At 44.4% G+C, this 12,137-nt stretch overlaps 1 protein-coding gene across 10 annotated transcripts in view; it reads left to right on the plus strand.

Annotated features, from left to right (window-relative positions):
- Window positions 1-12,137, plus strand: part of RREB1 (ras responsive element binding protein 1) — a 177,781-nt gene that overhangs the window by 103,355 nt on the left and 62,289 nt on the right. For 9 of the 10 annotated variants that reach the window (XM_029242687.1, XM_029242685.1, XM_029242689.1 and 6 more), the window contains exons 2-4: window positions 4,077-4,194; window positions 7,759-7,883; window positions 8,490-8,702. In XM_029242687.1, coding sequence (XP_029098520.1) covers window positions 8,532-8,702 — 171 coding nt within the window. In that variant the 5' untranslated portion in view covers window positions 4,077-4,194; window positions 7,759-7,883; window positions 8,490-8,531. The other variant, XM_029242693.1, reaches the window with a different exon arrangement.

Below are 12,137 nucleotides of genomic sequence, written 5' to 3' on the forward strand. Positions count from 1 at the left end.
TTTTTTTTTTTGCGGTACACGGGCCTCTCACTGTTGTGGCCTCTCCCATTGCGGAGCACAGGCTCAGCGGCCATGGCTCACAGGCCCAGCCACTCTGTGGCATGTGGGATCTTCCCGGACCAGGGGCACAAACCTGCGTCCCCTGCATCGGCAGGCAGACTCTCAACCACTGCGCCACCAGGGAAGCCCTACATGACTCTTTTTGAATTAAGGTTTTCTCAGGGTATATGCCTGGTAGTGGGATTGCTAGGCCGTGTGGTAGTTCTGTTTTAGTTTTTTAAGGAACCTCCATACTGTTCTCCATAGTGGCTGTATCAATTTACATTCCCACCAACAGTGCAAGAGGGTTCCCTTTTCTCCACACCCTCTCCAGCATTTGTTGTTTGTAGATTTTCTTATGATGCCCATTCTCATTGGTATGAGGTGATACCTCATGGTAGTTTTGATTTGCATTTCTCTAATAATTAGTGATGTTGAGCAGTGTTTTTCATGTGCTTCTTGGCCATCTGTATGTCTTCTTTGGAGAAATGTCTGTTTAGGTCTTCTGCCCATTTTTTGATTGGGTTGTTTGTTTGTTTAATATTAGCTGCATGAGCTGTTTATATATTTTGGAGATTAATCCTTTGTCCGTTGATTTGTTTGCAGATATTCTCTCCCATTCTGAGGGTTGTCTTTTCGTCGTGTTTGGAGTTTCCTTTGCTTTGCAAAAGCTTTTAAGTTTCATTAGGTCCCATTTGTTTATTTTTGTTTTTATTTTCATTACTCTGGGAGGGGGATCAAAAAAGATCTTGCTGTTATTTATGTCAAAGAGTGTTCTTCCTATGTTTTCCTCTAAGAGTTTTATAGTGTCCGGTCTTACATTTAGGTCTCTAATCCATTTTGAGTTTGTTTTTGTGTGTGGTGTTAGGGAGTGTTCTAATTTCATTCTTTTACATGTAGCTGTCCAGTTTTTCCCAGCACCACTTATTGAAGAGACTGTCTTTTTTCCATTGTATATCCTTGCCTCCATTGTCATAGATTAGTTGACCATAGGTCCGTGGGTTTATCTCTGGGCTTTCTAGCCTGTTCCATTGATCTATATTTCTGTTTTTGTGCCAGTATCATAATGTCTTGATTACTGTAGCTTTGTAGTATATCCTGAAGTCAGGGAGTCTGATTGCTCCAGCTCCGTTTTTTTCCCTCACGACTGCTTTGGCTCTTCGGGGTCTTTTTTTTTTTGCGGTATGCGGGCCTCTCACTGTTGTGGCCTCTCTCGTTGCGGAGCACAGGCTCAGGACGCGCAGGCTTAGCGGCCATGGCTCACGGGCCTAGCTGCTCCGCGGCATGTGGGATCTTCCCGGACCGGGACACGAACCCGTGTCCCCTGCATCGGCAGGCGGACTCTCAACCACTGCACCACCAGCGAAGCCCTCTTCGGGGTTTTTTGTGTCTCCATACAAAGTTTAAGAGTTTTTGTTCTGGTTCTGTAAAAAATGCCAGTGGTAGTTTGATAGGGATTGCATTGAATCTGTAGATTGCTTTGGGTAGTATAGTCACCTTCACAATATTGATTCTTCCAGTCCAAGAACATGGTGTATCTCTCCATCTGTTTGTGTCATCTTTGATTTTTTTCATCGGTGTCTTATAGTTTTCTGAGTACAGGTCTTTTACCTCCTTAGGTAGGTTTATTCCTAGGTATTTTATTCTTTTTGTTGCAATGGTGAATGGGATTCTTTCCTTAATTTCTCTTTCTAATCTTCCGTTGTTAGTGTATAGGAATGCAGGAGATTTCTGAGCATTAATTTTGTATCCTGCAATTTCACCAAATTCATTGATTAGCTCCGGTAGTTTTCTGGTGGAATCTTTAGGATTCTCTATGTATAGTATCATGTCATCTGCAAACAGTGACAGTTTTACTTCTTTTCCAATTTGGATTCCTTTTATTTCTTTTTCTTCTCTGATTGCTGTGGCTAGGAATTCCAAAACTATGTGGAATAGTAGTGGTGAGAGTGGACATCCTTGTCTTATTCCTGATGTTAGAGGAAATGTTTTCAGTTTTTCACCATTGAGAATGATGTTTGCTGTGGGTTTGTCGTATATGGCCTTTATTATGTTGAGGTAGGCTCCCTCTATGCCCACTTTTTGGAGAGTTTTTATCATAAATGGGTGTTGAATTTTTTTTTTTTACATCTTTATTGGAGTATAATTGCTTTACAATGGTGTGTTAGTTTCTGCTTTATAACTAAGTGAACCAGTTATACATGGGTGTTGAATTTTGTCAAAAGCTTTTCTGCATCTATTGAGATGATCATACGGTTTTTCTTCTTCAATTTGTTAATCTAGTGTATCACATTGATTGATTTGCATATATTGAAGAATCCTTGCATCCCTGGGATAAACCCCACTTGATCATGGTGTATGATCCTTTTAATGTGTTGTTGGATTCTGTTTGCTAGTGTTTTGTTGAGGAGTTTTACATCTATGTTCATCAGTGATATTGGTCTGTAATTTTCTTTTTTTGTAGTATCTTTGTCTGGTTTTTGTATCAGGGTAATGCTGGCCTTATAGAATGAGTTTGGGAGTATTCCTTCCTCCACAATTTTTTGGAAGAGTTTGAGAAGCATGGGTGTTAGCTCTTCTTTAAATGTTTGATAGAATTCACCCGTGAAGCCATCTGGTCCTGGACTTTTGTTTGTTGGAAGATTTTTTAAATATAAATTTTATTGATTTATTTTTGGCTGCATTGGGTCTTTGTTGCTGCACGCGGGCTTTCTCTAGTTGCGGTGAGCAGGGGCTACTCTTCATTGGGGTGCGTGGGCTTCTCATTGAGGTGGCTTCTCTTGTTGCAGAGCATGGGTTCTAGGCGCGCGGGCTTCAGTAGTTGTGGCTCGCGGGCTTCAGTAGTTGTGGCTCGCGGGCTCTAGAGCGCAGGCTCAGTAGTTGTGGCGCACAGGCTTAGTTGCTCTGCGGCATGTGGGATCTTCCCAGATCAGGGCTCAAACCCGTGTCCCCTGCCTTGGCAGGCAGATTCTTAACCACTGGGCCACCAGGAAAGCCCTGTTGGAAGATTTTTAATCACAGTTTCAATTTCATTATTTGTGATTGGTCTGTTCATATTTTCTATTTCTTCCTGGTTCAGCCTTGGAAGGTTATACCTTTCTAAGAACTTGTCCATTTCTTCTAGGTTGTCCATTTTATTGGAATAGAGTTGCTTGTAGTAGTCTCTTAGGATGCTTTGTATTTCTGCGATGTCCGTTGTAACTTCTCCTTTTTCATTTCTAATTTTATTGATTTGCATCCTGTCCCTCTTTTTCTTGTTGAGTTTGGCTAAAGGTTTATCAATTTTGTTTATCTTCTAGGTTTTTGTTAAACATTTCTTGCATCTTCTCTGGACGTGTAGTTCTGGGAAATGCTGTGTTCTAGGTCTCTCTGAGTTTGCAGAGGGCCAGACACAGCATTCTCCCAGGTCGGGGGTTTGAGGCCCCTGGCACCCCAGAGCAGACTTTCTCAAACTCTCAAAGGGCATGTGTAATTTGAGGGGTTTTCTGTATCTTCCCTACAGAAAGGAAAAGATACACCTTTGGTCCTATTTGAACTGTTGTGGACATTTTCCCCACCACTCAGGAAAAGGCATAATAGTCACTGCTTTACTTAAGGGGCTGTTTAGTTCCATATGTTTTACTTTCAACTCTCTTCTTTTCTCCTTCTGTTTCTGATAGCACTTAGTGTGGTCTTTTCTTCTCTTCCTTTTAAAATGGCGGTCCATCAGCACCTGCTGTCAGCATGCCATTCAGATGCTCAAAGCTTCGCTTGGAGCCATTGGTCTCGGCCATTTGCACGTGATGACGCCCTCGATGTTGTTGGGGCATGTGCTTTGGGGGTTCCTTCCGTCCACGCCACACTCGATTCCAGTTGCTCTTGCTCGGGTGTAATTGACCTAGTTGCTGGAAGCTTGCTTATAAGTGCAGGCAGGGGATGGGAAATGCTGTTGTCCTTAATTTGTGACTCCCAGTGGTATAAGTGGAGAAAATGATACAGAGACAGGATCCTGTCTGGTCTGGACTCCCTCTTAATGTCACCTTTTCTTGTTTTTGTAGGTTGCTCCAATCTGTTCCAGAGGTGGTGGCTTTGAGGTGTGACCCTGTCCACGCTTGGGCCCAGCCAGCGCCAGCTCCTCAGTAAGGAGAGCCAGCTTGATAAGACGAAGATAAACAGGTCAGTTAAACTTTATTGACACTCCTTGAGTCACAGTAACTTTGAATGTTGTCTTCCCTCCCCTCCCCATGTCCCCATTGAGCGGTCCACCCTCTGCTTGGGGTCCTCCTGAGGTTTTGGTACAAACCAGGCGAAGCTCTCCCTGTGCACTGCTAGTTATTCTGCACCTAAGAGCCGGGGGTGTGGGGTGAGGAGTCCCAGGAAGCGTGCCGAGGACCTGGCTCACAGGAAGCAGTGCTGCAGGCACCCCCGTTCCCCGCTTCTTCCTTCCCACCCGCAGATTTGAACTCTTTGTGTTCAGAACTGGAACACCAGGCCAGTCCACTTGGCCATGTCAATAGAGATGACGATTTCCTTTCATGTCTGTGATTTGGGGGCCTCATCTGGGTTCCCACTCCTCTCTGGTTGCAGCTGGAGGAGATTGTACTAGAATGGGGCCAGTGATTTTTATTTTTATTTTGTTTATTATGGTTATTATTATTATTTTTTAATTTGCAGTGATGGAGCTGATGTGTAGGATGGTGTCAGGGAGCAGAGGAGAGAATGAAAATATACGGACTATAAGTATTTATAAAGAAAGTGTGCTTTGTAAATGGACCTTAAACTGTTAAACCTATCTTTCACCCCCTGAGATTGAGTATCAGAAGGTTTAGGTTGGTCAGTTTGGATTGCTGCTCTAGTGTGGTCCACGGTCGGGCGTGGGGTAGGTAGAATTGACTAATTCTGGCTGCTGGCTTCTGGTTAAATTAGTGCATAAATGCACCTTAATGTTAAGGTGGATTTGTGTTTTCTGACCGGGAACAATGGGCTGCATTGTTTCACAACCAGGTCCCTGCCCTTCTTCCTGCTCCATCCTCCCTAAAGGAGACCTCACGCATAACACACAAGCGCAAACTGGAGGAAAATCTTCGAACAGGTCTGAGAGGCTGGTTTGGGTTTTGCTTCTGAAACAGCTTTTCAGGGACGAGTCCAGTGACCGTTCTTCTTGTCAGACAGTGTAACTGGGAGTTTCATTTTGTTAATTGCTCTTTCTGATCAAAGATGAGAAGAGTCTGTATTTTAAAAAAAATATTACTATTTACTTACATTTAAACAAGGAAAAGGAAGTGAATGTAGGTGATCTTGGTGTCCTCAGTGGGTAGTGTCACACTTCACACTTTATCCCAAAGGGGAAATAAATTTAGCAAATGTCTTCCTGTCCAGACAAAATGGGAAATAGCAAGTTTGCATGACTTTTCTCCTTTTCCAGTTGGGATATAAGCCCCTGCAACTTTCAGCGCTTAGGTTGGTTAACTGTTGTGACTATTGCTGGGTTTTCTATATTTAGGACATGTAGGTAGCTTGCAAGAATGTATCTTTGATGTTATAATGATTGTGACAAAAATTCTTACTGGCACTTTGGCTCTTTTTGATGAATATATTTTTTGTTAATTTTCATATTGACCATTTCCCTTTTTTCCATTTTCTTTCCCTACTCAGTGAAAGAATTAGAATATGTTTTCTATAACTTATAATTTTATATTTATCTAAAAGGTGTTTTCTCTAATCTATTCCTGGTCTGAAAAACTCTACCACACTTTTCTTCTCTAAGTATAGTAATAGGACAAAAGCAAGATCATCTAAACTCCCACTATAAATTGGTGGAAAGGTTAACTTTATTTTTACTGACATAATGTAATTGCAATAAAGATTTCTAGTCATTTATTTTATAATTTGATGTACATTAAAACCATGGGGGATATATATTTAAAAGAATGAGACGGTTTGGGTATAGAAGGCGTCCCCTTACTTGAATCGAGGAACTAATTGTATGCTGATTGATGGCAGCAATTCTGAGGAACTGATGATACTTTTGTTAGAGATCCTTTAAGAAAGAAAATGAGGTATGTGTATACTTCTGTATGTGTGTACTCGTGTTGAATGTTTCTTCCTAGAGAGGACTCTCCCAAATAAACTTTCAAAGACAGTCAAAATTGGAAGTTTTAAAGTACAATTTTTAATAAGTTTAAATGGTCTTCCATATGTGAAGGAAACTTCATGGAAAGACAACAGCTTTGGGGTTTGGGGGGTGTTGTTTGTTGTTTTCTTGTTTGTTTTAATTTTGGACCAAGGTTTCCTCTTTATTTTTTTTTTAATTTAATGTGTATTTTTATTTATTTATTTTTAATTTATTATTTATTTGGTTGTACCAGGTCTTAGTTGCGGCAGGCGGCTTGCCGGCTCAAGGTTTCCTCTTTTTTGTTTTTTTTTTTGTGGTACGCGGGGGCCTCTAACTGCTGTGGCCTCTCCCATTGCGGAGCACAGGCTCCGGACACGCAGGCTCAGTGGCCATGGCTCACGGGCCCAGCCGCTCTGCGGCATGTGGGATCCTCCCGGACCGGGGCACAAACCCGTGTCCCTTGCATCGGCAGGCGGACTCTCAACCACTGCGCCACCAGGGAAGCCCCAAGATTTCCTCTTTTAATGGGAAAGATGTGAGGGGTGAGGCTGGATCAGTGGTCTTAAGTTGTATGTTTGGTAGTTAGTCCTCTGACTTACCATTTGGGAAAGTATTAGAGTCATATCTTCAAAATGTCTACTAAAAGGAAGGCACATTTTGTCTTTTGACAAGGAAAGTACTGTTCCTGAGCTTCTCTTTGGCTCTTGAGTAAGGTTTTAGCTCGGGACCTCTCAGCTGATGGCAGCATCACTTAATAAAGTTATGTCCCCAGGCTTTCCTGCTCTGCTGCTGGACACGTTTGCAGCTGCTCTGGGTGTTACTGTTTGTCACATCCTAGGTCGCTTCTCCTAGAGTTGGAGGAGGAACCACAAGACATCACATTCTTTCTGGTGTTGTTCCTAAGTATTCACTTTGCTCCTGAGATAATTAGCTTGATCTCTGAGGCAGCTGTGGACTTGAAGAATTTAATGCACACTGGAGCATGACAGGATGTGTGGCTAGAGAATATCTTCCCAGATAAAATAAGGGAAACAGTTGACCTGGAGACTTACTTCTGGCCATACCTGTAGCCATAGTACTTCTATGGAAGAAGCATAACTAGAAAAGGCCTGGAGAAGTAAAGTTTGATGTGTACATGGGCTGTAGTTTTCCCTTTAGTCAACCTATTTGTATTACCAAGTTTCTTTAAAGTCTGACCTAGTCCCTCCTAGACTCTGAGCCTTTAGAGGTTTTAGCCTTCAGACTCTGACTCCTTTACTGCCTTATCTTTGGTCAGTTTTAGGGGGAGGCGGGAGATGGTCAAGTGGGAGTCTTGAGAGTCCTTGTGGGAGACAGGAGTAGAGTATGAGAGAAAGTTTGCTGTATGGATATAAATATGAGCTTCAGAAAATAAAATACCACAGAATCGTTTTGGCTGTTGGGAGTGAGGGTGACAGCACTGTAGGGCACATCAGTTAAGGGTGAAAAACAACCACAGAACGTGGTTTTGGAAGAAAAAGAAGAGTTAGCCGCCTCCTCTCACACTGTTCCCTGTAGTCTTGGGAATATAGTGGTCTGAGATTAGAGTAAACAAATGGTTTCTGTTTTTTCTTCACTGAACCTTTTTGCCTTTGCTTCCCTTCCAGTGTCAGCGAGTGATACCAGAGAAGAAAAAAAAAGAAGTGAACCCAACCTCATTTCCTCCTCCACGTGGGCGATTGCTACAGCAGGGGAAGGTCTCACAGTATATCAGTTGGGGCAGAAAATGGAGGTGATTGGCAGTGGGGGCTGGGTTTTCTTCTGTCCATTTTCTGGGGTACAGCTATATTATGTACTTGCATGTTTTAAGAAACAGTCTTTTTTATGCTGATTTGAAATTTGGTTATAGTGTTGGGTGATAGCGTTGGCTTCTCAGTTGTCTTAACAGTTCGGGCTCCCCATTAAAATCACGGTATTGTAGCCTGGAGTTTAAGTGAAAGCTGAGGTTTCTCATCCTTAGTTGTTAGGTCTAGAACATGCACACAGCAGTAAGTGAGTTAGGCTGTTAGGTGGGTGCTGGCCAGATGGCAGCTCCTAGGCTTCCTAATTGTTGTAGCCTTTCCCACTCTCCCTAATGAAAGCTTAGGAAAGGCAGAAAGACCTGCCTCGGGCAGCTTCGTCGGTGGCACATGCTCAGAAAGGAAGCAAGGTTATCGGTTTGGTATGACAGCACTTGGTTTAGATGAAAGCTTAAGTCATAGGAGTCATATGAGTGTCAGCTTGAATTGAAGAAGGGGTTTTAACCCGACTGCAGTGGTGGCAGCCATGGCCACTGCCACCTGGTTGTGACAGAAGCCTAAACTTCCCATTGATCACATCAGCAATTTCTGATTTTCAGTTCTGTGGCCGAGGCTTCCTAGAAGCTTAAACCTTTGTCCCAATGATGTCAAGTTCGCCCGTTGGCTTGGAAGGTTCAGATTTGTCTTCCATCAACACCATGATGTCAGCGGTAATGAGCGTAGGGAAGGTTGCCGAGAATGGTGGGAGCCCCCAGAGCATCAGGTCCCCCACGAAGCCTCCGGGACCAAATCGTATTGGCCGAAGGAACCAGGTAAGCGTTAGTGTGCCCAGCTGTGGCATCCATGAGAGTGTTGGGAGAAGGATGTCCCCTTGAGCCCCAGCTTCCTAAGCCAGAAACTCAGATGTGGTCAGAACTGAATGGATATACCCAGAGGCCATAATCCTTTTTCAAGAGCGAACTTCTCATAGCTTATGTCAGTTTCCCTTTGTAGAGAAAATTTTCCATGCTGTGGTGTCAGTATTGGTGAAAGCGCCCTTATTCTCTGCCGTGTGATTTGATTTGAATGCAAGCTTTCTCCACGGGACAGGCGAGGCAGAGAACTCGGCTTATTCCTCTCCTGTGGCATGATTTGTTTCCTCGTTCAAGCAGCTGGTTAATTGGGTTTCTGATGCCACCTCCTTGATTTTTTTTTAAGTGTCTCCAAATTAGGTAGTGATGAGTCCTGGCTGTGCTGGAGCTGCTCTTCAGCTTCCATCCTTGACAAAGCACACAGTGGGGCTCCCGAGAATTCCACTCAAGATGCCATTTATTCCTCTTGAATTTTCAGAGATCAGGAGGGGTGGAGAAGAGGACATGGGAGGCAGGGATGTTATGAAAGGCCATGTCTCCTCCCTTGGGAAATAAGATGAGTCTTTTAATTAATGTACAAACGGGGCACTTGAGAAGGTGTTGCTGTCCTGCAGCAGCATGCTCGACGGTGCGTGAAGCTCAAGGAGTGAGGTGAGCCATTCCCCTTTCCACTCTGCATCCACATGATGTGAATGTTCCATGTTTGGCTTCACTGATTTAATGGGGTCCCGCCAAACCCTCGGGAGAAGGCAGTCTTCTGAGTTTGTCCAGGGACTGGGGGTGGACAGGAAGGTAAGCCTGTTGGGCTTTTGTGAGTTAATTTTCTTTTTTTATTAACAATCCCGCATTGACTGTCCTTATACAGAATTGTCTGAGCATAGTGTGATGGTCTTCTATAAATTTGTAGACGTACAACATGAATTACAGCTTTTGATACAATGAGCCCTCCAGGAAAGGCTGTCCCTGCCTAAAATCCCTCCAGCAGCACAGGAATGTCTGTTTCTCCACCTCTTTCTCAAGGCTGAAGACTTGGCAGAGTTAAATGATGCTTTAGGGTTGGGGCATTGATACTTTTTCTCTCTTTTTTCCCTTGTCTCCGTGTGCCTCTCTTCCTATGGGTACCTGAGAAAAATCTCAGCCTGTTTGACTGTGGCCTGAGCCGAGAAGGAGTGCTAGCTCTGGGAAGAAAAGGTTTATTTCCACTCTCATGTGACTGTCCATCCGTCCATCTATCTGTCCATCCCTCCATCCATGTCCCTATTTCACAATATACACCCCCCTCCTCCTTCCAACCAGGTACTGCGCCAGGTGCCGAGCTCTTCCTTAGAGCCCAGCTTCGCCCCAACACAGGCAGACCTGGCCCAAGTCCAGGCTCTGGTCCCTTCCCAGTGATTCAGACAGTAGGTAGAGGCCCACGGCACCTCCATCCCTGCATGGTAAGTGGAGCTGACTCTGACTCCACAGGGGTGCCTGGGCCATTTTCCACCCACTTCCTGTGTCCTCTGGGGTTCCTTAGGGCACTGGCTGAGTTTTTGAAAGGAGGTCTGGGCTAGAGGTAGGATGGGAAAGACAGTGCATTGAAAAAAACAAGCGCAGTGCGGGAGAGAGAGTGCAGAGTGCGTCATCCTTACCTGGGACGGACAGGAGGGCTGAGAAGGGAGCCCTGGGGAGAAGCCCAAGCAGCTAGCAGAGTTCCAGGGCAGATTAACCACAGCCGGAAGCCAACAAGGGTGCCAGATAGTTTCATTATGGAATGGTTAGTTATCACATTAGCTGCTAATTTTGTCTGTCAGCTCAGGAAGTGTGCTCCTTCCACCAGCACGGCCACAGCCACTGGATTCAGCACTCTCCAGTAGGTCCTCTTCCAGCATCACAATGCTCCCTTCTCTGTTTGATTTGTCTTTAAAAATTAAATCTGAGTCTGGAGACTTCCTTCTCCCAGACTATCGTGGATGTCCTGGACCTGTGGATGTCCTGGACCTGTGCTATGGTCTGCAGCGTGCCGCTGCCCGCCTCTGAGAATGGTGAGGCTCCAGTTAACCGTAAACCCAGAATCAATCCCATTAGCCCCAGGGGCCACTCAGCGTGTCTGGAATCTGTCTCAGGGGAACGCAAGATGATTTTTTTTAAAAAGAATTTTAAAATCCTCAAGAGGCTGGCTACTTGGAGGCCTGACTTTTTAACATGTATTTCCATCCTACCGATGAATCTCTTTTTTTAAAAAAAGAAAACAAAACACTTTTTAATATATATTATCACTAACCTAATAATTTAACAAAAATACCCCAAAGACCGAGTTTGGGCCCAGCTGTGAGGCATCCCTCATTTTTATACGAGTGTTCTCACTTTGTTGTTACTACTTTTGGTTTTGGTTTTTCTGCCTGGTGGTTCTTGGCCAGCTCCTTTCTGACTGTCGTAGAGTGGGGATGAGAAGGTCTGACACCCTCCTCCCCACAGACACACACGTTGCCTCGGGGAGGAGTGGAAGTGGATGATGACTGGGCGAGGGTGCAGGGTTTTTTGTGTTTTGTTTTTTAAATTGTCTCTGGGTTAATCACCTTCCTTAGAATTCATATCTGTGATTTTTTTTTTAAATTTGAGAGTGAAAAAATGTGTAGCATACCTATTTCTCAGACCCAAGGTCACAGACTGGGAGCAGGTGTATATTGCTTAAACTGAGGCTTGTTAGTCTCTGAAGAGTGAGAGGGACCCACGGTAGGAGCCACGTACTAGACCCCATCATGCGTTCACTCCACCCCGTCTGGTGCCATTTGTTTTTATGGTCTTCAGGGTGACTTTTGTTTTCGTCATCTCTCATGAGCCAACCACAAGGGTGTTTCCTTTCTGTGCCTTGGGCTTAATCCTTTTTGGGTCAGACTTACACAGCCTAGCGGTTTAGGGTATGGGCTGTGGAGCAGCTGGCCTGAGTTTTAATCGTGGCTCTGCTACTTAATAGTTCTTTGATTTGGGGGCAGGTTACTTGCCTCTCTGTACCCGTTTCCTCATCCCGAAAATGGGATCCATAATAGTGGCTGTTTCTCACAGTGGTGTGAGAAAACACTATTCTGTATGTGCAGAGTTTAGCACATAGTAAGTGTTCAATAATTGGTATTATTTCAGGGAACAGAAATGCATTCAAATGAGCACAAGTGAAAAGAGGTCTATTGAAAGATGCCCGAGGGTCCAGCCCTCCCTCCCGTCACCTCCCAGAGACTGCACCCTCCCTCGCTCTTTTTTATTATTTATAAGCAGTTAAGTGCTCGCAGCGAGTAAAAGGATCCCGTTGATGTCCGATGGGCACACTGGTGGGTACTGGGGCCTTCCACCCTCGGGAGGGTGGGTTTTTGACGTGAGAACTCTGTTCCCTCTCGTGTGCCTTGGTGGACTCAGGACCAG

Source organism: Monodon monoceros, unplaced genomic scaffold (assembly GCF_005190385.1).
Source record: "Monodon monoceros isolate NGI ecotype Baffin Bay Population unplaced genomic scaffold, NGI_Narwhal_1 Super_Scaffold_3, whole genome shotgun sequence".
In the NCBI taxonomy this organism is placed as follows: domain Eukaryota; kingdom Metazoa; phylum Chordata; class Mammalia; order Artiodactyla; family Monodontidae; genus Monodon; species Monodon monoceros.